At 41.8% G+C, this 27,854-nt stretch overlaps 1 protein-coding gene across 1 annotated transcript in view; it reads right to left on the reverse strand.

The window, feature by feature from the left end:
- Positions 1-27,854, reverse strand: part of USP49 (ubiquitin specific peptidase 49) — an 85,103-nt gene that overhangs the window by 8,371 nt on the left and 48,878 nt on the right. Inside the window, exons 3-5 of the mRNA XM_081095050.1 lie at positions 5,957-7,304; positions 4,337-4,541; positions 160-268 (exon numbers count right to left, since the gene is read on the reverse strand). Of these exons, the coding sequence (XP_080951176.1) occupies positions 160-268; positions 4,337-4,541; positions 5,957-7,276 (1,634 nt within the window). The 5' untranslated portion in view covers positions 7,277-7,304. The remainder of the gene's footprint in view (positions 1-159; positions 269-4,336; positions 4,542-5,956; positions 7,305-27,854) is intronic.

Raw genomic sequence — 27,854 nt, forward strand, 5'->3', positions numbered from 1 at the left:
CTCACTGGGCATGACTCATTTAATCCCCACGGAAAGCACAAGGTTCCCAAGGAGCCTGCCTCCCCTCCCAACAGCAAAGACATTTGCCCTCACCATTTGCCTTGGAAGCAGCCGTTCCTACAGTTCAAAGCCACGTGGGACGCCCGAGAGCAAGCTCACCTGAATCTTTTAAGGTGCAGCCGGAGGACCTGAGGTAGTCTGTAGATCATTAACTGCTTTCTAGCTTCACTCAGAACAAGGGGTTTTGGATTGGATTTTCGTCGTTTGCCTATATGGTTTGGGAAGGTATAAGACAGACCGTGAGGGATCTCATTCTCTCCTAGCTGTGGCAGACAATGACTTGCCACTCAATATGCATTCTTCTTATGTCTTAGTATTTGAACCTGGATTTGATTTGGGGCAGCTCTATGGCCCTCTGTAGGACTGCATTTCCCAGCCCCACACGTCTGCATGCTGTGCCCACGGGAGCTCTAGCCCAGATCAAAGGAATGACTGTGTGGTACTCTGGGGATGGCAGCTTAAAGAAGGCTGACTCAGTTGTAAGGTGCATCCTTTCTCCTTACCACTGTTTGCAACGGTTGTAATTGCCCTGGGACCGTGAGGTAATTCTGAGGATGAGGATCTGAACTTAGGTAGTAAAGCTGAAAGATGGGAGGAGCTTGGATCCCCAACCACCATGCAAGCCCCGGAAGGTCCTTGGGACTTTATTATATAACAGAAGGAAAAAAATTACTTCTCATTTTAAGTTATTGTTATTTGATCTGACTTACCAGCAACTAAACCTCATCCTGATACTTCTACTTTCAAATGTTTGCCATCAGCCATTTCCAAAATTGGTATGGGTTTAGGATGGTACACTCCTGATGTCATGGGCTTATTAATGGAATATAATACAAGATGACTGCAATAATATGCACAGAGGCACATGTTAGGGTTCTACGCCTTTACTAGTAAATATGTATTTATAACTTAAATTATGATGCACCATAATATAAACTTAAAGGCTTTTTGTTTTCATCAGAAAGGCCTAATTCTATTTCCTGTTCACAGCTAGTTGTATGCTATTGGACAAGTTATTCAAATTCTGAATCTCAGGTTGCTCTCCTGTAAAATGGGGAATGCTGCATGTATTTCAGGCTTAAAAAAAGGTAGGAGGATACAGTATTACTAAAGGACAAAGTATTTACACAGATTTTTCCCCTCCAGCATGATATGCTTGTGGCATATACCTTTTCTGGTTTAATATTTTTATGCTGTACCTAGTTTCTGAAACATGTTTCTTGGATAAAAGCACACTGTTGGACATGCTGGACAGATTCACCCAGTCCAAAGCAGAATCAGTGTTCAGACTTCAATTTTGTTTCTAAAGCCACTGAATTTTAGGATATGCATTTTTTAGTTACAGCAAATAAACAATGGAAATAAAGTTCTCTTATTGTCCTTTAGAAACCTTCTCTATAACTATTTACCGATGACTGCTCTGCTATTAATTAAATGGGTGAATGGATGGGAATGTAAAATTAGTAGTCCACTTGTGCTGCTTGCTGATTGTCTCTGAGCTGTTGATATCATGGTCTCAGTGTCTGAAGAGCTTGGGATCTGATTCCACGTCCTCTCTAGACCACTTGTGAAAGGTAGCAAATCACAAGCAGATGACGTATCATGGAGCTTTCTGTGACAGTAGAATGTGGAGCTGTTGCTTCTCTAATAGACTGCCGCAGAATGAATGTGCCATCGCATTTAGTAGGGCTGGCGGTCATGATATGTGGAGGCATGAACAGAAAGAGAATTCAGAGCAGGGCCTGGCCTTATTTTACATTCCCATTCACCAGCAGATTTTAAAAATTATTGCAGCTCTGTCTGGTAACCCCGCAGTGACTGCCACTGTCAGCAGAGGGAGTGTGTGAGCTAAGACGAAGACCATATAGAATCTGGCTTTGTTTCCCTAAAATGAAATTCACAAAGAAAAAGAAATTACTGATTCAATTGAGATTGATCAGTTCTGTCTCCATTTGATTAAGCTGGCCACACAGAGAGGTAGAAAGCTGATATTTTGAAAATTCACAAGCAAAAGATCAATTCATTTCATGCCTTTACCATAGCTTTCCTTCCCTGCTATTATTTGAACTTGGCCTAGAGAAATCCTGGTAAACTGGAACATCTGGAAACCAGAAAAACAACCCTTTCTTGCAAAAATAAATAAAAGTATTTCTTGCCTTATCTATCATGTCTGAGAATGATGAAATTAAAGCTGTTAACATCCTTTTGCTGTTCCTTACAAGTAAAAGGCTTATGAATCAATATTAAAAAACAAAACTGATACTGCTCTAATAAGATCATTTAAGTCACTGCCTTTATATATAATGGGAAACAGGTCATGTGAGTCTACAGTTAACCAAGTACAGCATTTCAATTTTTATTTTAAAACAGCAAAATAACATCAAGTATTACTTTTGATTTTTGTCCTGATACTTCATAGAGAACAGGTTTCCCACATTTGCTATTTTAAAAAAACCATATGCAAATAATATATTAAGGTTTTTGTTCACAAAACTTGTATTATATGGCTGCAAGTTGATTTCTACATCTCTGCACAATCCATTAATTTTAGTTTCCAAATCCTTATATGCCAAAAAACCCAAACATGAGCTTCTAAACATCTGCTCTGCATTTCCTCTGTATATGCTGAGTTAACAGAGTATTGAGCTTTAGTGTGGCAAGACAGGAGTGGCCCTGCATAAGATGCCCACGTAACCACATGGAAAAGGTCCCACTTTTTTTCTTGTTGTTAATCCTCACCCGAGGATATTTTTCCATTGATTTTTAGGGAGAGTCAGAGAGGGAAAGACAGAAACATCGATGTGAGAGAAACACAATTGGTTGCCTCGTGCACAAGCCCTGAACAGGGCCTGGGCCGGAGAGGAGCCTGCAATCAAGGTACATGCCCTTGACTGGAATCGAACCTGGGACGCTTTGGTCCGCAGGCCAACGCTCTATCCACTGAGCCAAACCGGCGAGGATGAGTTCCACTTTTTTTTTTTTTAAATATATTTTATTGATTTTTTACAGAGAGGAAGGGAGAGAGATAGAGAGTTAGAAACATCGATGAGAGAGAAACATCGATCAGCTGCCTCCTGCACATCTCCCACTGGGGATGTGCTCGCAACCCAGGTACATGCCCTTGACTGGAATCAAACCTGGGACCTTTCAGTCCGCAGGCCGACGCTCTATCCACTGAGCCAAACCGGTTTCGGCGAGTTCCACTTTTAAATTAAAGCCACAAGCCCTGGCTGGGTGGCTCCGTTGTTTGGAGCATGGTCCCATACACCAAAATAGTTGCAGGTTTGATCCTTGTCGGGAGTGTACAGGAGGCAATCAATCAATGTTTCTCACATCAATGGTTCTCTCTCTCTCTCTTTCTCTCTCCCTCCCCCCCTATCTATTTTTCGATCAATCAATAAAACATATTCTCGGGTGAGGATTTAAAAAAATTAAACATTTTAAATTAATGTTATGATAGAGAAATACTTCCTTTTGACGGCCTCCAAAATGCCAACCTTTCAAGCATGTGAAGAAACAAGTGCAGAATGTACTTCCAGAGAGCAATGCACCCTACGATTTGCTTCCTTGATCTTATTGTGCAGACCTGCACCACCACTCCTAACACTTTAAATCTACAAATTCAATACGAAAGTACACTTTTCTGATGCCACAGCCCTCCAACAGGCTATGCCACCTGAACTTAAATAACATCTGTCAGATTCTACATTCATGAGTTTCCTGAAGACCTCTGCAGTACTATGAAGTATTCACATTCTTAGAGTCCCCATTTCAGGATCCATATGTTCAAATGCCTCCCAAAATAACAGCTAATGTCAATCCCAGCAGACGTCAAAGGAGGCACCACTCCTAGGTTTGTTTAAAAATATTTTTATTGATTTTTAGAGAGAGAAGAAGGGAGAAGGGAGAGAGAGAGAGAGAGAAACATCGATATGAGAGTGACACATCGATCAGCTGCCTTCTGCATACCCCCTACCGGGGATCGAGCCTGCAACCCAGGCATGTGCCCTGACTGGAAATCGAACTGGCAGCCTTTTGGTGCACAGGATCATGCCTAACCAATTGAGCCGTATCAGCCAGAACGGTTTGTTTTTTAATATATAATGTCCAATATGCTTATTTTCGGTAAAACGGGAAGAAAAAAATCTTTAAAACATGCTTTAGAACCACTCAATATTATCAGTGTTACTTTTGACTAAAAGGGGCAAAAAAAAAGCACCTTAAACTGATATTCCAGTCGCACACCCCCCCTCTCCCCTCCAGCCCCGGCACTCACTGTTACACTGGTCACAAGCGTAGACTCTCCCTTCCAGGGCCTCTGTCTCTGTGAACTTGGCCAGCATCTCAGTGAGCAGGCACTCTGTCTGATTCAAAGGGACAAGCCCCTTTTCTATGCAGTGATAGCGTTCAGGGAACTCCAGGGACAGATCCCAAAAGGGCTCAATGGTGTTGGATTTGTAATTGCATGATATACAGGTGACCTAGAATGAAAAACATGACTTACAGGTTATATAACTCCATTCTTCCCACATATGTTTTTGCTTGCTTTATACAAGACACATAACTTGATCAAAACTAAGTATACAGTCTTAAAAAATATTTTATTTGTAATAGTAAATAATAAATATAACTTTAAGAGAGTTAGAGCATGCTACTTCTGTATATATTTCTAACTATGTAATGCTAGCTGGAACTGGAAAACCATCCGGCACAGAGGTTATTACCTACACCTTTCTCTCTTCTCACCCAAAGCATGCTCTGCCAGACTCAGTGCTGTGGTACAGACTGCAAGTTATCAGGGAATCAGTCTGAGATGGAGAATTTGCAGATTCCTGTCTGCTTTTCTTATCCTCACACTCCTTCCTCTTCCAGACTTTGCTCCTTCCATGCAATCCTAACTTGCCTCTCTTTTTGCCTCTGGTTCTTGCAGCATCCCTACACTGATCCCTGTGTCCACAGAGCCTCAAAGTACCTTGTGACCAGACCTCCTCAGATGCACCTTTACAACCTTCCCAGATGTACCTTTGTCCTGATTCGTCATAGAGAACAATTTACTATTTTAAATTGTTTTCTACAATTTACTTTGACCCTCAAGGGATAAAGTAAATGCCCATAAATACTCCCCTTTCAAATGCGAAAAGCTTAAATAAACTTTCTCTTCCCATCCTACACATCATTCTTTTAAAACCCTAAATGCCAAGACACAAACCTCAGTAGCATAGTATAGAGGTTTTACTTGAATCTCTTAAATTGCCCACCTTTTTAACTTTAAAAATTCTCTTTCTGCATAGTCTCACAATAAATATTCTCTTTTTGCATATTCTCACAAAGCCTTATCTATGAGTCACTGCTTCTGTCTGTACATGGCTGAAGACCCAGTAAATGAAAGGTGATGGGGAACAGGAGGGAGGCTTGTTTAGGCCTTTGGCATCCTCCTAGCCACTCCCCTTCCATGTGTGTAAAGAATATCAAGTTAGTAAGAATACATACCCTTTCAAAATATCATGGAACCAGGGTTACAGGCAAACTGTTCAGTTTCCTAAAACTGATCAAAGATGTCATGCCAACCATGGATACTTAATTATAAAGAGAATATTAGATTATCCATATCATTAAAGGGTAAAGACATTCATTAAAAATGAAGCGATATAGCAAGTTACACTGAAAATCTGCCCAGAAAGAGACAGGAGGCAAGTTCACCAACAAGGCCATCACAGTGTATAGTACAATGAAAGGTACAATGGCCACCCTCCATTATGAATAATTATAGCCATTGTTGGTTACCCCATTAACCCAACAACCTGCAGGAGGCACTCACGAGAAGCCCAAATGCTAACATACAAGCTTCCCTCCAATGTGATGGGTAGAGTTGGGGTTAGGATGGACACACACCTACCTGACTGAGTAGCTGCCCGTGGAATATGGTGTTCACCACCTTTAAGACCTGTTTGGTGAGCTTCCTCTGGGAGAAGGGGATGAGGATCCGGCGCGTTGTGCCCTCCGACTCGAGTTCCTGCTGCACTTTGTGCAACAGCTCGCAGAGAAACTCCTGAGCGTCCTGCTGGTCGTAGCCGCGGAAGGCAGGGATCAGACTCCACACGGAGTGAAGCATGGCGAAGGGTGACACCAAGGCCCACTTCCCGGACCACATGACTCGGAAAAGGGTGTGCAGTTCATGGCAGAGGGAGATGTGCTTTGAGCCGGGCTCCTTGTTCTGGATGAGCTCGAGGCTCTTGGTGATGGAGGCGCCGCCATTCCAGAAGAGACCATCCCGCTCACAAGACTCAGCCCTGTGGCTCCTTGGCGACAGCACGGTGGCTGAGCTGCTGGCCAGCCTGCCCGCGAGCGGGGCCTTCCCGTTGGCGGCTCTGTTAAAGAGCTGTTCCGTTTTGGAAGGGTCGAGGTTCAGGAAACACTCTCGGAACTTCTGGAGGTGGCTGAGCACCTGCAGGATGGAGTTCATGTAGCAGGTGTTGCCCAGGTTGCGCAGGCCAGTGACGCCCGGAGCCACCGCCGGTGCCCGGCGTGGGGGCCGCCTCCGGGCGGCGGGGCGCTGGGCAGCGGCGCGGGGCGCGTGCAGCAGCAGGCGTGCGCTCTTGCGCGGAGGGGCGCTGGCCAGCTCCTCCAGCAGCCGCCGCTTGACCTCGAGCCGCCGCTGCCTCGCCGCCTCCTTCTTGCGCTCCAGGGCCTCCTCCCGCCGCTGCTCCTCCAGTCTTGCCTGGCCGCGGGAGCTCTTCTCAAACCAGAGCCGCAGCGTCTTGGCCAGCAGGCGCTGGCGCCGGTACCACAGAGCCGTGAGCATCTGCGGCTGTCCCTGAGGAGTGCGTGGCGGCGGGGACGTGTCCTCGCCCGAGGCCATGGACCGCAGGGTCCGACCTCGCCTGCCCGGCAGGTCCTGCGTCTGGCCCCTGACCGCCAGGAGAGCGCTTCTCAGCAGCTTCAGGTCCCCCTCCGGGTTATCATTGAGCACGTAGTCCTGGCACAGGTAACAGAACACATAGAGATCCCGGACCTCCATGGCTAGTGGGTGTCCAGTCTCTTCGAAGTGTTTCAGGGCGTGGTCCTCAATGTAGCGACCGCAGGCCACGTGCGAGCACTTGAGACAAGCCCACACCGACTCGGTGGTGGTGCACTCCCTACAGCACCACTTCTGAGGGTTCAGGATGGAGTGGTCCTGGGCCAGCCGCAACCGCCCTACATGTTTGCATCTATCCATGTCTCACAGAAGGCTCCACTCTTTCAACCTGGCACAACAGGCCCCCCAAAAGAGAGAGAGAGAGAGAGAAATAAAAGCTTTCAGCAAAATATTTTCCTAGAAAAAGGCTTGCTACTGGCATTTTCAACTCAATGCTTATTAGTTTTCAATTCAAAATTGGTTCCTTTCGAATTAAGTTTTTTAAAAAGTAAAGCAAATTTAGTATGGAATGAGAATTACAGAAAGACAGTTAAGTCCCCTAAAAATGAAGAATTATAAAATACAGGGGGAAGGGCCTACCACCAATTTAAAACTTCAAATTTTCTAAGCCTGTTTTAATTCTTGGCTATCAACTGATTTTTATGTGAGGCTGATTTTGTGTTCCTTAGGAAAGTCATTACCCTTATTTCACATGGCACCCAACTGGTCAACAAGGGAAAGAAACTTGTGTTCTAAACCATTTCTGAAATGATGATGTCCTGGAGGGAATACTAATCACGATTCTGGTTGTATGAAGGGACAGCTCTGTTTTGTCTCAGTGGATGGACAGAGCTTTGGCCTGGAAACTTGGTCCCCAGCTGGATTCCCAACTTTGGTTGCAGGTTCCTCCCCCGCGGGGGCCCTGGTCGGGGTGTGCAGGAGGCAACCAATCGATGTAGTTCCTAAACCACCTGTGAGCATCAGAATTCCCTAGGGTACTTATATGTACAGATTTCTGGTCACGACCCCAAATCTGATGAATCAAGAGTCTGGGGAGGGGTCTGAAATCTGCATTTTAAACAGGGTCTACAGATGATTCATTTGTACATTAAAACCTTAAAACAGCTGCACTAAATCTAGTACATTATATAGGAATGAAGAACTCCTCATAGAAATCAAAGAAAGAACTGTTTTTCTCAAAATCTTCCAGTTAGACCATCAATGCCCCAAAGAACTTGTTGCAGTGGTGGAATGTTCTTTATCTGCACTGCCCAATACTGTACTAATCAGCCAACTGAGCACTTGAAATGTGGCTAGTGAGACTGAGGGACTGAACTTTTACCTTTATTTACTTTTAATTAATTTAAATTTAAAAAGCCACATGTAGCTAGTAAGTGCAATATTAGATAGCACAGACTTAAATGTACCAGGACATACTATCTTTAGCTCACTCAGCTTCTCTTTTTGTTTTCTTTCCTGTGAAAGGTTCATTACTCACTGAATCATATCAGAATAGCCTCTTATAACTCAAAACTTGGCAAGTCCCCATATTTTAGCCAATGGGAGGGTTGATGTGCCTTTAGGAATTTAATTGCTACTGAGATCACATGAAACACAGCACAACTTCAAACCCTACAGAGAATACTTCCAGGAATGGGAATACAGCAACACAACACCACAACACGGAGGCCTTAATGAAATCAACTCCTGTGTTAGAAAAAATATGCTGGAATAACTAAAAGCCAAAGCAGAACAACACTAAGAGACCACTCCATACTCTCTCCACGGAGAGCCATCAAATGGAAAGTGCGCTCTGGAAACACTTTCTCCTGATTTCATTTTCTGATCTATAAATTTGCTGATCACGCACATCCTTTCCTGCACAGCCCTTTTCCCATTACAAATCTGTCGCGGGGACTTACTAACCTGCCATATGGCAGAGAAAACCCATTCAGGAGAACACCGGGGTACTGTGCACCTCACCACACTGATTTCAGCTGGGCAGACTAGCTTCTCTAGAGGAAAACATATCTGATCATAAAATGGAAATCACCCAAAAGTGACACACAAAAAAGAAGCCACCTTCATCAACACACAAAATAGAGAATAAGCAGAACACAGTATCTCAGGTTACTCAGTCCAAGAAAGACAGCATGTTCCACTTTATTTAAGAACAAGGCCTAACACCCACAGGCATAAAGGAGCTCTATTTTACATTTTTCTGACATGTACACCTTTTCCAGTGTGACGGGCACCCAAAACCCGAAGGAGATAAACTTGCAGTGTAACTGGGAAAGAACGTGATGTGCTTTTAACTGTTCTCGGTCATTAGGTAGATCAGAAACTTTAAATAAATGTCTTGCACACCTTGAATCTGTCTGTATATAAAGTAAACCTGATAAAATATGAATGTTTGCTCCCTTAATTACCACAGTTTTATTTTAAAAATCGGAATCAATTGGAGCTAAAAACTATGATTATTTAAAAGTATCATACTATGGTTATTATCTCTAAAATAATAAATTAAAAGAAGATAAAATCTTTTCAATTCTTCCTTTCTGTTCTGATGAGAAATTTCTAGATTTATCACGTCATTAAAAAAATTCTCTATGAGATGACTGAACACTATAATCATTCAAAAATCTATAGCTTGAAAATATGATTTGTCCTTTAATTGAACTATTCCAATTATTCTCAAATAGGAAATTTCTTAGCTCATCCTAAATGCATTTCTGCATCACCAGAAATAAAATTTCTGGGGGCGGGGGGCAGGGGGGGAGAGGAGGGGAGAATAAGCAAAAGCAAAATAGGAAAAAAAATAAAGAGAATTTATCTACTTTAAGGAAATTTCCATATCTTCTCTCTCATTGCATTAATTTCCTTTCAGTTCTTAACTAAGGACAGTGGAATAATCCTGCCTGGTCTTGGTGAGACCAAGTGGCATAAATTCCAGCTTCAGAGAGAGTAGACACTATGGTAACATGCTGACAGCCTTCATTTACATAAAAGAATACTAATTATGTGGTATCATCAACATCTGCGATTCTGCTCACTGCCATATGCGACAGCACAGGATATTTTAACCCTTCAACTTACTAAATGTGCCCTAAATTACATGTACCACAAAACCTGCAAAGATTACTTGAAGAGATACAGTAAATATATTTTTACAAATAACAAGTGCTAAAAAATGAATTTTATTTTTGGGTAACATTTTATTTCCAAGAGATATGAGAAAATATAACATAACATTAATAAAACAATTAAGAAAAAGGTTTTTTCAAATGACACAGAAATATTAAGATGCAATTAATAACCCTAAAGGGAAGAATGCTACATTTTAGAATACTCTGTAGGGCTTTAAAAGGCTGTCTTATAAGAAAAATGAAACTAGCCTTTTGAATTTTTATAATATGGCTAAAATTAAAAAAACACAAACTAATAAAAAGTAGGGGCAGAGACGGATAGAGTGAGGATAGGGAAAGAAACGAGCGAAGGCCTTTGTGAAGGGGCAGTGTGGGGCTGGGGATGGCAAATGGGGTGCAGTGTCCTCCCAGGCTGCTGTACTTCCCTTCCCTCATTACTGTTCTCCCTGGGTGTGGGTGTGTGGATAAGAGATAATCTATAGGTCAGAGGGCAGCTCACAGACCCCTGGAGAGGCTGAGTTTTCTGACCTGAGAACTGGAATGGCCACTTGAACATCGGCTCTTGGCCACAGGTGATGGTATGCTGATGTGCTGGGTGTGCCAGAGCCTCGAGAGCCGTGATGTCACTCATTTGGCGTCAATAATCAAGTGCTGATGTTCAAGAATGAGTTTGTCTAAGCAACATATTTAAGGTTATGCCCATATGATAATGTCTCTTACTTGCATTAGTGCACTTTCTTCAATAAAAAAGGAGTAGAGTTCATCTAGGGGGCAGGGCTGCACACAACACCCTGGGTTCCTGGGGAAGGGGGGTGTGCCTGCTGCAGAGCAGGGAAATGACAAACAGAACAACCAGCAATGCTTCTGCTTTGTACCCAATACCAACTTCTCTAACAAATGCTTTGCTCTGTATGGAATACCAGCTTCGCTGACCATGTAAGAGCCAGAGCTGGGCCACTCTATACGTTCGGTCTCTGTTCTTTTGTTTGCCTCCTTCCCCTCCAGGTATGGGTACACTCAAGCCTCTCCTGTCAGGAGACAGACAGACCCCAGTTTGCTCTGCCTCTAGACTAGTGGTTCTCAACCTTCCTCATGCCGCGACCCTTTAATACAGTTCCTCATGTTGTGGTGACCCCCAATTTCATTGTTACAAATTGAACATAATTAAAGCATAGTGATGAATCACAGAAACAATATGTAATTATATATGTGTTTTCTGGTGGTCTTAGGCAACCCCTGTGAAAGGGTCGTTCGACCCCCAAAGGAGTCGCGATGCACAGGTTGAAAACCGCTGCTCTAGACTGTCCTTGACACTCTAGCTCTCCGTCTGCCTACTTATTTCTGGCAAGTAGAATGTGCAGCTTCATGTTCCTCACAACTCACTCCTTAACACCTTCACTTCATGGGAACTATTTTCTCAAGACGTCACTAGCAATTTCCTTACAGCTAAGTTCATCGTTAGCCTCTTCTCAGTCCCCATCCGCGACACTGCACACATTCACTCCCGCATTTCAGGCTACTGTTCTCTTCTGGTTTTCTTCCTATGTCTGTAATCACACCTTCTGTTTCCATATGTACCTTTCTTCCTTGAAATTTAGGCCTTCCTTAAGGTTCTGTCCTCGGCTCTCTTCTCAGTGATTTCATTTATTCCTAGAACATCAAGTATAGTTTTTATTAGATAACTAAAGGCCCGGTGCACGAAATTCATGCACTGGGGAGGCGGGGGAGGGGGGAGGGTGTCCCTCAGCCCAGCCTGCACCCTCTCCAATCCAGGACCCCTCGGGGGATGTCTGGTTGCTGGTTTAGGCCCGATCCGGCAGTTGGACATCTCTCTCACAATCCGGGACTGCTGGCTCCTAACCGCTCGCCTGCCTGATTGCCCCTAACTACTTCTGCCTGCCAGCCTGATTGCCCCGTAACCGCTCCCCTGCCTGCCCGATCACCCCCAACTGCCCTCCCCTGCCAGCCTGATCGCCCCCAACTGCCCTCCCCTGCCAGCCCAATCACCCACAACTGCCCTCCCATCAGCCCGATTGCCCATAATTGCCCTCCCCTGCCGCGACCTGCCTCCTCCGCCAGGATCCACCTTCTCCACGCTGTGCGGAGCCATGGGACCCCCAGGCCTCACCATGCAGAGCAGATGCCGGGCCCCACCTAGGCTGTGCACATGGCCATCTTGTGGTGGCCACCTTTGTGGTGGCCATCTTGTAATGACATCACGTACAAGGGCCACCTGGGCTTTTATTAGTATAGAGGCCCGGTGCATGGATTCATGCAGCAGTGGGTTCCCTCGGCCTGGCCTGTGGGGAATGGGCTGAAACTGGCTCTCTGACATCCCCCAAGGGGTCCCGGATTGTGAGAGGGCAAAGACGAGGCTGAGGGACCCCACTGGTGCACGATCAGGCCAGGGAGGGACTGTGGGAGAGCTCCAGGGCATGTCTGGCCCGAATTGCCCAGTCCTGATCGGCCGCACCCCAGCAGCAAGCTAACCTACCGGTTGGAGATTCCGCCCCCGTGGTGGTCAGTGCATGTCATAGTAACTGGTCGAATGGTTGAACAAGTGGTTGGACACTTAGCATATTAGGCTTTTATTATATACGACTAGAGGCCCGGTGCACTACATTCATGCCCTGGGCACCCTCTCCAATCTGGGAGTTTCTGTCTGTCTTTGCAATCATATGAGCGAATTGTCTGAGACTCCAACTCAGTTTGGTTTGTTGCTCACAGAATAATAGAGACATTTTTAGGATATCTTCCCTTTAATTTTTCCTAGACGCCGATTTTACTTGTCTCTCACCTTTACTTTCCCTCCATACCCACTGCAACAGTAACTTGCTCCAGGCTCACTTTGCTCTATTGTCTAGGACCGTGGTCGGCAAACCGCGGCTCGCGAGCCACATGCGGCTCTTTTGCCCCTTGAGTGTGGCTCTTCCACAAAATACTGACTTCTGCGCACGGGCCACGAAATTTCAATCGCACTGTACGTGCGCGCCTGCACATGGTATTTTGTGGAAGAGCCACACTCAAGGGGCCAAAGAGCCGCGTGTGGCTCGCAAGCCACAGTTTGCTGACCATGGGTCTAGGAGATCCGTCTTCCACCAGAACTACGATTCCCAGCATTCCTGGTGCTCCCAATGCTCTGGGCTTCTGCTTCCGGTCCTGGGGCGTCCACCAGAACTACTATTCCCAGAATTCCTGGTGCTCCCCATGCTCTTGGTTTTCCCTTCCTGCTCTGTCTCCATCCCATGGCCTCCCACTCTGCCAACTCCTGCAAGTCACCAGCTCTCCCTCTCTGCTCTCCACCTGGTGGCTTGGGGGGAAGCGACCGAGGGAGCCACGTCTCCCCAAGCCACCGGCTCTCCCGCTCTGCTCTCTGCCCGGTGCCTGTGTATGCAAATTAATCTGCCATTTTTTGTCAGGTTAATTTGCATACTAACTCCTGATTGGCTGGTGAGTGTAGCGAGGGGATGGTCAATTTACATGTTTCTCTTTTATTATATAGGATATGCACACAGACATACACATGTGAATAATTTACCTTTAATGAAATAATAAATCTAAGCAGCAGTTCCTTAAACTACAAGGTAAAAGCTGACAGTAAATTTTATAATGGATGGATAAGGCTGACAACACCTGATTCCACTGATCAATTTTTTAAAACAATTTTACTTTATTATTATTTTTTTAAAAATTTTTAATTGATTTCAGAAAGGAAGGAGAGCTAGAAACATCAACGATGACAGAGAATCATTGATTGGCTGACTCTTGCATGCCCCCTACTGGGGATTGAGCCTACAACCCAGGCATATGCCTTTGACTGGAATCGAATCTGGGACCCTTCAATCCACAGGCTGATGCTCTATCCCGAGTCAAACCAGCTAGGGACACTGATAAATTTTACACGGAAAGTAGGACAACCAGACATATGCTTCCCTGATATCTTGCAATATGAGGTTCACAGCAGCATCACTTATAACGCACTCTTGCTAAAAGAACGGAACCTGAGCCCTAGCCGATTTGGCTCAGTAGATAGAGCATTGGCCTGGGGACTGAAGGGTCTCAGGTTCGATTTAAAAAATATATATATTTCTTTATTGATTTCAGAGAGGAAGGAAGAGGGAGAGAGAGATAGAAACATCAATGATGAGAGAAAATCATTGATTGGTTGCCTCCTGCACGCCCCCCACTGGGGATCGAGCCTGCAACCCAGGTATGTGCCCTTGGCTGGAATTGAACCTGGGATCCTTCAGTCCGCAGGCCAACGCTCTATCCACTGAGCCAAACCTGCTAGGGCTCAGGTTCAATTTTGGTCAAGGACACATACCTTAGTTACAGGCTCAATCCTTAGCCCCATTTGGGGCCATGCTGGAGGCAACCAATCCATGTGTCTCACTCATATCGATGTTTCTCTCTTTGTCTCTCCCCATCCCTTCCACTCTCTCTGAAAAAATCAATGGCAAAAAGATCCTCAGAAGAGTATTAACAAACAAACAAAACACTGAACCTGAATCCAATGGAGCCTTTGTATCTAATACCAGGTTGTAAAAAAAATGAGAGATAGGAACATGCTATTGCAAGGCTGCAATTAGCCAAACTGCCAAATCAGAGTGTGGCAAATGCTACAGAATCAATGATTTGGAGAGTTTAATAAATAAATGGCATGAAGAAAAAAAGGGGGTAGGTGGGTGAATGGATGGCTTTACTATTCACTATGAATGATAAAAACCTAGAGAACATATCAACCAAATCCAACGTGTGGTTCTTATTTAGATCCTTATTTTTTTAAGAGAGCAAGGGAGAGGGATAGAGAGATTAGAAACATCGATTAGCTTCCTTCTGCATGCCTCCCACTGGGGATCAAGCCAGCAACCTGGGCACATGCCCCGAACGGGAATTGATCAAACCGATGACCTCTTGGTTCGTGGGCAGATGCTCAACCACTAAGCCACACCAGTCGGGTTAGATCCTTATTTGAAGAAACCAACTATAAAAAGATATTCTGAGATAACTGGGGGGGGGGGGGGGGATGTTTTAAAATACTGCCTGCCTCTGGCTATACCACTATATTTTTTAACGGTTTAATTGAGGTATAATTGACATACAATCAAATGCTCACATTTAAAGTGTACAATTTGTTAAGTTTTGACATATGACATATACTTGTGAAATCACCACAATCAAAATAATGAACACATCCATTACCCCCAAATGTTTGTTTATGCCCCTTTGGAACCCTTCTGCCCACCACTCCAAGTTCACAACTAGAGAAATTTAAACATACAGTAAGTATTAGGTAACATGAAATTATTATTAGTTTGATGTGACAATGGTACTGTGGGTTGTATTTTTTTAGTTTTTATATGTTAGAGATATCTCTGAAGTGTTTATAGGTGAAATATTACGATGTTTGGAATTTGCTTTAAAATACTCTAGAACAGTGGTTCTCAACCTTCCTAATGCCGCGACTCTTTAATACAGTTCCTCATGTTGTGGTGACCCCCAACCATAAAATTATTTTTATTGCTACTTCATAACTGTAATTTTGCTACTGTTATGAATCGTAATGTAAATATCTGATATGCAGGATTTATTTTCATTGTTACAAATTGAACATAATTAAAGCATAGTGATTAATCACAAAAACAATATGTAATTATATATGTGTTTTCCGATGGTCTTAGGCAACTCCTGTGAAAGGGTCGTTCGACCCCCCAAAGGGGTCGCGACCCACAGGTTGAGAACCGCTGCTCTAGAAGGAAAGTGGCAGGAAGATAGATGAAACTAGACTGTCAAAATGTTCATAATAGTTGAAGCTGGTTGATGGGAATGTATACTTCATTATACTGTTCTCTTTATTTTTATATTTGCTTATAAAGTTCCATAAAATTTTTGAGATGAAAAAAGCAAACAATATACTCTCTGATAGCAAGAGAAAACAACCATTCACAAATCAGACAAGTTATAAGACATCTTTCATCTCTATCATTTACCATCACTTCTAGCTTTACTTTGAAATGCACTTTCCCCACTTCCCATAGACACACAAGAAATGGAAGCAATGCAGCTTTTCTCCACAGTGTTAGTCGCAGAGATTGCTAACGTAGTCTTTTTGGTCTGAGCCTCAAGTATACCCTTTGGATTCAGATGGCAACTTCTTTGCAGCCTCCCCAAATTTCTTTCAATAACTTCACCAGATTTTCCCCCACAAAAATATCCTGAGTATCTTTGTCTTTTGGGGACAAAAAGCCACTTTAGTCAGTCTGTTGAAAGGTTCTTGCTTAGTCTAATGATTTCTCTCTCTGAAACTTTGTCCTGTGTTGGGAAAGAAAAATCTCTAATTTTTTCACCGTTCTGCTTCTTCCTCACTAACTCTGATCATCCAGGTGGTAAAGAGCTCATCCTATGCTTTTCGTATTTATTTATTTAATTTTAAAAAATCCTCACCCAAGGATATGTTTATTAATTTTTAGAGAAAGAGGAATGGGGAGAGGGAGGGAGGAGAGAGGGAGAGAGAGAGGGGGAGAGAGAGAGAGAGAGAGAGAGAGAGAGAGAGAGAGAGAGAGAGAGAAACATCGACCAGCTGGCTCCGTAACTGACCCCCCACTGGGGATCAAACTTGCAGCCTAGGTATGTGCCCAGGTTGGAAATCGAATCCACAACCTTTTGGTGTACGGGATGATGCTCCAACCAACTGTGCCACCCAGCCAGGGCTCATCCTATATTTTTCTAAGTCTAACTGATCACAACAAATGGTAGCACAAAAATTATACTTTAAACAATCCAAATATTTTTGTTTCTCTCACCCCAGTCAGATGGTTACTCTCAGTCCACATGATGTTTAGTGAAGAAAATTTGGCCAGATATGTCCAATATAATACTCATAAACATCGACCAACAGGTTGATTTCCAGTTGAGACTCTGGAACATGTTTCCCATAGAAATATTATGAGTAGCACCTGGCCCAGGTGAAAAGCCTTTGAGCCCATGTGTCTACAGTGCAGCACTAGAACACTCGTGCTACTACTATGGAAGCCAACTACCAAACGTGTTATTCTGAGAAGATTAATTCAAAGTTTCAACTTTAAATGCCAAGAACTGTCTTCCCAGCTGCAGTGCGATTGGGAATCTCCCTCCTCCCACTTTCCCCATATGGCAGCAGAGGGCTTCCCACACATGGCCATTTGTATGGAAGACACATACATACGTTAGGAACTGCCGCACTGAGGAAAAAGGAACAATTTCTGTGAATAGAAAATAAATCTGACTAGAATTCACTAATGGGTCGTCAGGATTAGATGCAGTATTGGTTATTTCAGTGGCTAAGGAATGGGAACTCATCTTCCTGATGGCCTGTTTCTTAAAATGATAGCAGTATATTTAGTCCCGTGTCCTCCCCAACAATACACCAAAGCGCATCTGAGAGGATGGATTTCCATCGTATTTTGCATGAATGGAGACACAACTTTTGAGCACTTTATTTCAAGAGCAAAGAAGACAAATGTCCAAAAAGAAGGGACCAAATACGAAGGGGTATTTGTTACACACACACAAAAGGAGAAAACGGGAAGCTACAGAGACACTCAAGCACTTCAATAGAGAACAGGGTAAATAAATTATAAACTGGCCATGCAACGGAGACTACCCGTAGCTTTCTGTTTTGTTTTTAGAGAGGCAGTGCTATGTGTTACACAATTCAAAATACAGTATGTGAAAAAAGCAAATGGACAGAATGGGTATATAATATGCCATATGACTAACAATACTACACATACACAATCTCTCTCTCTCTCTCTCTCTCTCTCTCTCTCTCTCTCTCTCTCTCTCTTTCATGCAACTAAGAGGATAAACAAGAAACTGGTAACACCACATGTCCTGTGGTAGCAAAATGGGGGTGGAGATGGACAAAAAGGAGATTCAACCTTTGTGCCTTTGGGGGTGGAGAGAAGAAATTATGTTATCTATTTTTTATTTTTTTTAAATATATTTATTAATTTCAGAGAGGAAGGAAGAGGGAGAGAGAGAGAGAAACATCAATGATGAGAGAGAATCATTGATTGACTGCCTCCTGCATGCCCCCCACTGGGAATCGAGCCTATGACCTGGGCATGTGCTCTTGACTGGAATCAAACCTGGGACCCTTTAGTCTGCAGGTCAACATTCTACCCACTGAGCCAAACTGGCTAGGGCTGTTATCTATTTTTTAAAAAGTCACAACACTAAGGAGACTGTTTCAACAATCTGAAAATTCAGGCATCAGCAAGATGACTGCAGATAAACACAGCACATATGGTTTTTTTATGTTTTCATTAGAAAATAAGATTTAGAGACAGGCAATCTGATGATATTTACTGTTTATGGAGAACATAAGGAATTATATTCTACAAGCACTAATCAATGGAAAAGGAACCCCCTAACACTTTTTTCATAAGCTTATGACCCGCAAAGTGCAGACCTCCTTGGCTTATTGCAGAGGGGCAATATAGGAGAGCCTTAGTCAGTCAAGTGTCAATCATCTGAAATTTCATAACAGCCAAAGTACCAAGATAGTAATTTCTATTCTACTTCCCCAGGGGCGACTACTGAAACTGTCCATAGAAGTGAATTCTGTGGGCAGACTGTTTTCCCAACTTTCAAGGGATCTTAGCTTCCTTCATGGAACAATTCCTAACATTATTCCAATTTCAGCAAAATCTCTCTCTCAACACCCAGCCAATCTCTCTGATGGAGGATGAGTGTGACAGTGTATGGGGAGGATGGGGAAGATAATCAGCTGAATGTGAAGGACGCCTCCTCGATATCATTCCAAGTATAAAAGGTACACTATATGCCTCAGTTTCTCCGTCTATAAAATTGGGGAGCAATAATACCTACTTCAAAGAGTTGTTCTGAGGGAGGCTCAGATGAGATGGCTGTGTAACTGCGCTCTGAAAATGCCTGGCTTTACCAAAGTATTGGCGAAGTCGGCCATCTTGTCATCCATCCCTGAAAATAGTTATTTTTCCTCCAAAGGGCCTAATGTCAGGCTGGCTAATTGAGCAGCTTAGAGTGACTATATGGTCTTGGTTTTATCTAGATTCACTTAATAAAACATTCATAATAAAATTATGTTAAACAAGAAATTAGAGGAGTCTTTTATATTAAAAATGAGAAAAATCATTCTTTCCAAAGCAAATTAAAGGATTTTTCTAGTATTTTTTTCTAAGTCTTTAAAAATTGTGTTTGATATCAACACAGTGCAAGGATAGTAAAAGTCCAATTAAGATGTTAAAAGCAAACCATAAAATGCAGTTGAATTAAGGAAGCAGAATCAGTCTCAGCTCACTCTCCAGTAGGGGGATGCCCATTGAATACTTACAGGTCCAGCAGAATGTGCTGCATGGCAAACACATAAAAGGGGCCTTCTTTCAATGAGGCACAGAAAGCATTTCAAAGACGTGAACTGTGCATGAACCCTCATCTCTCGTATAAGAATAAAGCAGAAGTACTCTGGGAACTCAACTATAGTGAACAGGCACAAGAGAAAAGAGGGCCAGTGCACATCCAGGCAATGAACTTCATGTAGTTCAAACCCCATAAATCCCAGACACCTCTGCTCCTATTTTAACGACATCAACCCTCCTGGCCTGCCAGTCAGTCCCACCATTTGGATTAAGGCACTGACATCCCCATTAAAGGCAAATACAGAATTGTTTTTTTGGTTAATCCTCACCCGAGGATATTTTTTTCCTTTGATTTTTAGAGAGTAGAAGGGAGGGAGGTGGAGAGAGAGAGAAAAACATCAACATGAGAGAGACACATAGATTGGTTGCCTTCTGTATATGCCCCGACCAGGGCCGGGGATTGAACCTGCAACCCAGGTATGTGCCCTTGACCAGGAATCGAATCTGAGACCCTCCAGTGTGTGAGATGATGCTCTAACCACTGAGAACACCAGCCAGGGCTAATATAGAATCTTATATGGTAAACACACAAAGCCCATCAACCACACCACTAGTAACTATGTGCAGATGAATTTCCACAGCAGGCAGTGGAAAGCAGAGCTCTGAAGGACAGGATACTGCACAGGTACATGCAGTGAGGAAGAAACTAGAGGAGAGAAAAGTATGACTAACTGCCTGAGACACCATAGAAGAAAGACTGGAGTGTCAAGGGGAAATGGACACAAAAAAGAGAGGTCCCTTAAAAAAATATGAGAACACACACAAAAAAGCCTCAGTGACTTCATAATTTTTTCCAGCATCCCTCCCACGTTGCCTGTAGTAACTGTGCTGAACATTGCACATACTCATCAAATTGTAATATCAGTGAGGCATAATGAAACAAGACATACATGTAATTCACTGAGTAATACATATGAATAACTAGAACAGTAATTATTCTAAAGTTAAACCTCTCATTTATGAACATATACTGTCTGACCCTGACATCTCAGTAAATTTCAGTTTATCATTTTTAAGTTAATGTCACTAACAGCCTATGGCCAAGGGCAAATAAAGTCCCCATCAAACCACCTAACTGAGCTATAGCCAACTGAACAAAATATATGCATTATTGCTATGACTACCACTCACACAGAACTAGTAAGAACTAAACCACTTTGAAGAAACTATCAATTAAAAACATCATATCAATATTGGCAGAAGCAAAATAATATACATTACATATTCAAAGAGACTAACCAACAGACCTGTAAGGGACCACTGAATTCATTACTAATTCTAAGAGGCCAGCTTATTAGTCTGACAGTAAGAGAAATATCTTACAGAAATTTTCCAGATACAATCTGGACCTCAATTGGCTTTGGAAAGGGGGTAGAACCATCAAGGCGTTGTTGCCATTGAGCAGGTTCAAGAAATAAGGGCTCATCACTTCATGCTCGTGTATGCCAATGACATAAAATGTCTCTAAAATAGGAGAGAAGGCTTGTCTTCTGAGATTGAAGTTTGAAAGGAAAAAATACAGTGGACACAATGATCCATCTGTTAAAAATAACAAAAATCTGAAGACTGAGTGACTGCAGAATTCTGGGACCCCTAAACTCAATCCATGTAGCCGAGGTGTAACCTCAGAGCGCCAGGGAGAACAGGACTACTGAAGACTGTCAGCCGATGCCTGACACCGACTGAAAGCCAGCAGTAAGGGGGGCATCCTCAAAGCAATGATTAGTAGTCCCCTTCCTACACCGCTGAAGGGAGCAGGCCCCCCAATTCCTAAATATCACTACTTGAGCCTGGTGATATCATTTGGGGTCTGATGCTGCCATTAGTCACTAAAACCGTTCAGCAGGCCTCTTTACACTGATTCCTTACTCAGAAAACCAACAATCATTTTCCATGTTGCTTGCCTTCAGGGAGAGAATGCAATAACCAAGACTCAAGTATGAATATGCTTAAAGGTTATTATTTTTCACTGGAAATGAGGCTTCATTCTGAATATTTTGACCATATAAGTCAGTTCCTAAAAAACTGGTCACCATATTTTGTTCTCAGAAAATTGACATTCTGAACCTTTAGCGATAAGGCGTAGACCCTGGTTATGACTTCAAGCTAATGCCATCTGAGAGGGCCTGAAGTAAAAAGCTAGCTAGCGGGCAAATTCAGGGGTAGTGCTCTACTTTAGGATCTCTCCAAGTAGAACAGAGATGAATAAAATTTGGCTGAGGCTAGATTTTTCAGTATTTTTATAATTAACTTGCATTCTAGATAATTAAGTCAACTCTCATTTATTGAACACTTACTACATCCAGGCCCTGTTCTAAAACATATTATCACTTATTTTTCATGACAACTTGATGAGGTAGTACTTTTTTTTTTTTTAACTTTTAATTTCTTTATTAAGGGATTACATATATGTCCTTATCCCCCCATTACTCCCCACTCATGCCCTCACCCCACTGCTGTCTGTGTCCATTGGTTAGCCTTATATGCATGCTGAGGTAGTGCTTTTAAACCCCATTTAAAACAGAAAAAGAAGCTCAGAGAAGTAAAGAAACTTATCCAAGGTCATGTTGCTGGTACATGGCTGAGCTGTAAGATCTTCTTGTTTTCACCTTCTTGATTAGACTAAGGTTGAACATCTCCATACATTGGTCATCTTTGTTTTCTCTATACCTACCACTCAAGTAACAATTTACCAGAATCAATATGAACTAAAGTGCTTTGAAGATGCTCTCAATAGAAATATATCTAATACTGGCAGAAATAAAGCATAACTAATGGACACAAGACACTGGGGGGTAGGGGAGGCCAGGGGAAGGTCAAGGGGAGAAAAAAAAAAAAAAGGAGACATATGTAATACTCTTTGTAATACTTTAAGCAATAAAACAAAATGTTTTTTAAAAATAAAAAAATATTGGCAGAAATAAAATAATAGGCAATTACATATTCCAAGAGATAAACGAACCTTTGCCTGCTTTTTGACTGGGTTGTCTTTTCCTTATTAAATGATTAGAGTTCTTTATATATTTTGTATTTAGGGACTCTGCTGGTTAGATGTGTTATAAACATCCTTTCTCAGTCTATGGCTTTTCTTTGGTTTAAGGTATCTTTTGTCATGAATAAGATTTAGTTAATATAATCTATGATATAATTTATTTATTTTATATTTTATGAAATCCTTTCTTACCTCAAGGTAATAAAGATAGTCTTTTATAGTTTCTTCTAAAAGTTTTAAAGTTTTACAATTAGGTTATTGATATATCTTGCTTTTTTCCCTATTCTGTTCAGTTGGTCTATTTAAATAGCCTGGATTACACTGTTCTGATTACTATAGAGAAAAGTTCTATAAATCTGGCTAACCTATACTTCAAATTAGTCTTGGCCATTTTTGCCTCTTTACTGTATGAAATTGAGGATGAACTTGTAAAATTGTAAAATTAAATCCTTTTGAAATTTTGACTGGTATTGCATCAAATTAAAAACTTTTGAAGAAAACTATCGACTACTTTGATGTCCTAAAATACTAGAACAAATATAATTAAATATGTATTTTACTCTTTTGTGACTGAAGATCCTATGGTACTTCCAGCTACCTTTTCTGCTCCCCTTTTATGGGGGGGGGGGGGTTGGAGGGGTGAAGGGGGGGGAAATTGCCTTTTACTTGAATTCTAGTTTAAGAAAAATTTAGACTTACGTTTCGGGAAGTATATTTTTGTTGTTTGTTATTGAATATAAAATGTTTCCTCATTAATTCTCATAGTTGAAATAAATGATTGATAATTTGAGAGCCCTGGCTGGTGTTCTCAATGGTTAGAGCATCAGCCTGCACTAAGGACTGCGGGTTCGATTCCTGGTCAAAGGCACATACTTGGGTTGCAGATTCAATCCCCAGCCCTGGTCGGGACATGTGCAGGAGGCAACCAATCAGTGTGAATCTCTTTTCTCTCTCTCTCTCTCTCTCTCTCTCTCTCTCTCTCTCTCTCTCTCTCTCTCTCTCCCCACTCCCTACCTTCTACTCTCTCTAAAAAACATAAATATCAATGGAAAAAATAACCTCGGGTGAGGATTAACAACAACAAATGATAATAATAAATTAAGAATTATTACAGGTGATAATAATCCTACTGGGGATGTGCCCGCAACCCAGGTACATGCCCTTGACCGGAATCGAACCTGGGACCCTTCAGTCCGCAGGCTGACGCTATATCCACTGAGCCAAACCGGTTTCGGCTGAAATCAATAAAAATATATTTTTAAAAATATATTAAAACATGCATGTACATCACTAGGAAGAAATCGAAGTGGACAACTAACAGAATTTGCTCCATCATAGGTTTTCATGAGTTCCTCTGTAGTATGGAGCATTCTTAGGTTTTCCATGTTCTTGCGATGTCTGACCCCATGATTCTCAAGTTTAGAACTATGCACTTCATTCATATGATTTTCTTTTTTAAAAAAATATATTTCTTTATTGATTTCAGAGAGGAAGGAAGAGGGAGAGAGAGATAGAAACATCAATGATAAGAGAGAATCATTGATTGGCTGCCTCCTGCACGCCCGCTACTGGGGATCGAGCCGGCAACTCAGGCATGTGGCCTTGGCCGGAATCGAACCTGGGACCATTCAGTCCGCAGGCTGACGCTCTATCCACTGAGCCAAACCAGCTAGGGCCCATTCATATGATTTTCATACTTTATTTCACTCTGTAACATCGAATACCGTCTCAGAAAGCTCTCATGCTATTGAGAAGTGTAAACAATGGCTATCCTATATAATAAAAGTCTAATATGCAAACTGACCGAACGGCGGAATGACTGGTGGAACGACCGGTCGCTATGATGCACACTGACCACCAGGGGGCATATGCTCAATGCAGGAGCTGCCCCCAGCCTGCAGGCCCGAGGCCAGCCAAGGCGGTTGCCAGCGGGGGCCCCCCCGATCGGCCCTGATCGCCAGCCATGCCTCGGGGGACCCTACCCATGCACGGATTTCATGCACCAGGCCTCTAGTACATAATAAGAGCAATAGTATTTAGTGAGGTACACAAAATAGCAAGTATTTTCCACAACTTCTCTAGTTCTAAAACAGCCAGGTACTATTATTCTCATTGAATATATGAGGATCCTGAGGTTCAGCAGTGTTAAATAACTTTCTCAAGAACACACAGCTAGAAAACAGTTGAGCCAAGATTCAAATGTAGTACTGCTTAATCCTATCTTCAACTTCTGTAATACTTGACTATATCCAAGAGACAGGAAGGAAAAAAAGTAATGTAACAGTAGTAATGGGGGAATGTAGGCAAGGAAAGGAGAAGTGGTGGTGATTCTTGGGAAGATGGCACCATTCTGAAATGAAACCACTCTACAGTCTTCAATCAGAGTCTTAACCACCACCAGAGGGACACTCCTTAGGTTAGAGAGCACAGCTTTATGGGTTGCTATGTCTTATACTTATTTGGTACTTCCTCAAGTAGCAAAGGCTTAATAATGTCTTTAGAATGAGGAGATGAGTAGATGGAAGAATGACAAGTACACATTTAGCATGCAGGGGAGATTTTAGCCAGCTCTGAGAAATGCCATGCCATTAGCACCTCCATTACAAGATTCTGAAATGCAATAATAAGAGCCAACTTGACTGCAATTTGGTTTTGATAGGTTACTTAAGTGTGGAAAATGGAAGGCATTGAAATGTATAGACAATTATTGCTTTAAGAACCAGAGAAGCTAACAAAGGGTGAACAAAGAAAAAGTTTATACAATGATATAGACTAAATAGGTAGGAAGGAATTAAGAGTAGAGAGTATGCCCTAGCCAGTTTGGCTCAGTAGCTAGAGCGCCGGCCTGCGGACTGAATGATCCTGGATTTGATTCCCGCCAAGGGCACGTACCTCAGTTGTAGGCTTGATCCCCAGCCCCTGGTTGGGGCTCCTGTGAGAGACAACCAGTCAATGTGTTTCTCTCACATCAATGTTTCTTTCTCTGTGTCTCTTCCCCTCCCTTCCAATCTCTCTAAAAATCAATGGAAAAATACTCTCGGGTGACAATTAAAAAAAAAAAAAAGCTGTGGTACATATATACAATGAAAGATTACTCAGCCATAAAAATACCACAATTAAATCTTATAATTTGTGACATCATGGATGGACCTAGAGGTTATTATGCTAAGTGAAATGAGTCAGTTAGAAAAAGACAAGTACCATATGATTCCACTTATATGTAGAATATAAAGAACAATATAAATGAACAAACAAAACAAACAGACTTATAGATACAGGGAACAGACTGATATGGGTTTGGGAAACTGGATGAGATGAAGGGACTGAGAAGTACAGCTTGGTAGTGACAAAATAGTCATGGGGATGTAAATAACAGCATAAGAATTATAGGCAATAATATTGTAATAACTATGTATGGTGCCAGGTGGGTACTGGAAATATTGGAAGGAACACTTTGTAAAGTATATGACTGTGTAATCACTAAATGTACACCTAAAACAAATACAAAATAATATTGAATGTAAACTGTTATTGGAAAAACACTACAAAAGACTGTGGAAGGAAATTAAAGAAGACACAAAACCATGGGAGGAAATATCATAATGGGTTAGAAAACTTGGTATTGTTAAGATGCCCATACTATTCAAAGTGATCTTCTGACTCAACAAAATCCCAATGGTATTTTTTGCAGATGTAGAAAAATTAATCCTAAAATTCATATGGAATTTCAAGGGACTCTGAAGAGCCAAATCAGTTTTGAAAAAGAATACCACATTTGGAAGACTCATACTTTCTGATTTCAAAATCTATTAGAAAGCTACAGTAATCAAAATAGTGTGGTACCAGCATAAAGACAGACAAATCAACCAGTGGAATAGAACAGAGAACCTAGAAATAAACCCTTGTGTATATGGTCAAATTATCTTTGTTTTGACAAGAGTGTCAAGACTACCCAATGGGAAAACGACAGTCTCTTTAACGAATTACATGTGAATATCAAACTGGATATCCACCTGCAAAGAAATGCAGTTGGACTCATATCTTAATAAACCACATAGAAAAATTAACTGGATTAAAGACCTCAACAAAAGACATAAAGCTATGCAACTCCTAGAAGAAAACATAGGGAAAAAGCTTCATGACATTGGACATGACACTAAAAGCACAGGTAACAAAAGCAAAAACAGATAAATAAGACTACATTAAACTTAAAAGTTTTTGTGCATCAAAGGACACAATCAACTGTGAAAAGGCAATCTACAGAATGTGAAATGATATTTGCAAATCATTCTCTGATAAAGGATTAATACCCAGAATATATAAAGAACTATTACAATGCAATAACAAAAAAGTAAATAATCCAATTTAAAATGGGCAAAGCTCATTTTTTAAAAAATGTATCTTTGTTGTTGAAAGTATTACAGATGTCCCCCCCCCCCCACTGACCCTCTCCACTCAGCTACTGTCTTGTCGTCCATGGCTTATGCATACATGCATATAACAAAGCTCTTGAATTTCTGCAAAGATGATACATGAATAGCTAGCAAGTATATAAAAAGATGCTCAAAATCACTAATCATTAGAGAAATGTCCATGGATGGATTAATAATCTGTGGTATATACATACAATGGAATATTATTCAGCCTTAAAAAAAGTAATTCTTACACATTCTATAACGTGGATGAACCTTGAGGACATTATGCTAAGTGAAACAAGCTAGTCACGAAAAAAGACACAATACTGTATTCCACTTATATGAAGTATCTAAAGTAGTCAAATTCATAGAAACAAAAAGTACAATGGTGGTTACTAGGGGCTGGTTAGAGGAGGAAAAGGAAAGTTGTTGTTGCATGGATATAGAGCTTTAAGTTTGCAAAATAAAAAAATACAGGAAATGTGTTTCGCAACAATGTGCATATATATACTTAACACTGCTGAATTATATACTAAAAATGATTAAAATGGAAGTTTTGTCATTTTTAAACCATATTTAATAAAAGGAAAAGCATTATAACATTTGTTCAACACAAACAAGATTTATGACCTCAGAGTTTACAATCTCATATAAAGATGAGAAGCACAGAAAACCTGGATAAGTAAAGGCATATCAGGTTGACACAGCAAACACTAAAATCTTTACTAAGAAGCAAGGTAAACTGTATTTCAACCAGTATTTCCCTGAACGTGTTTCCAACTGATCTGATAATGCTAGCATTTGGGAGTTCATTCTATCCCAAAGTAACTTCAACCCAAATCAGAATCTAACCCACCAGTCCAGATTAATGAATTCCCCAACCACACTTCAAACCAGTAATTTCAC

This window comes from Myotis nattereri (genome assembly GCF_964212035.1).
Source record: "Myotis nattereri genome assembly, chromosome: 6".
Taxonomy (NCBI): Eukaryota; Metazoa; Chordata; class Mammalia; order Chiroptera; family Vespertilionidae; genus Myotis; species Myotis nattereri.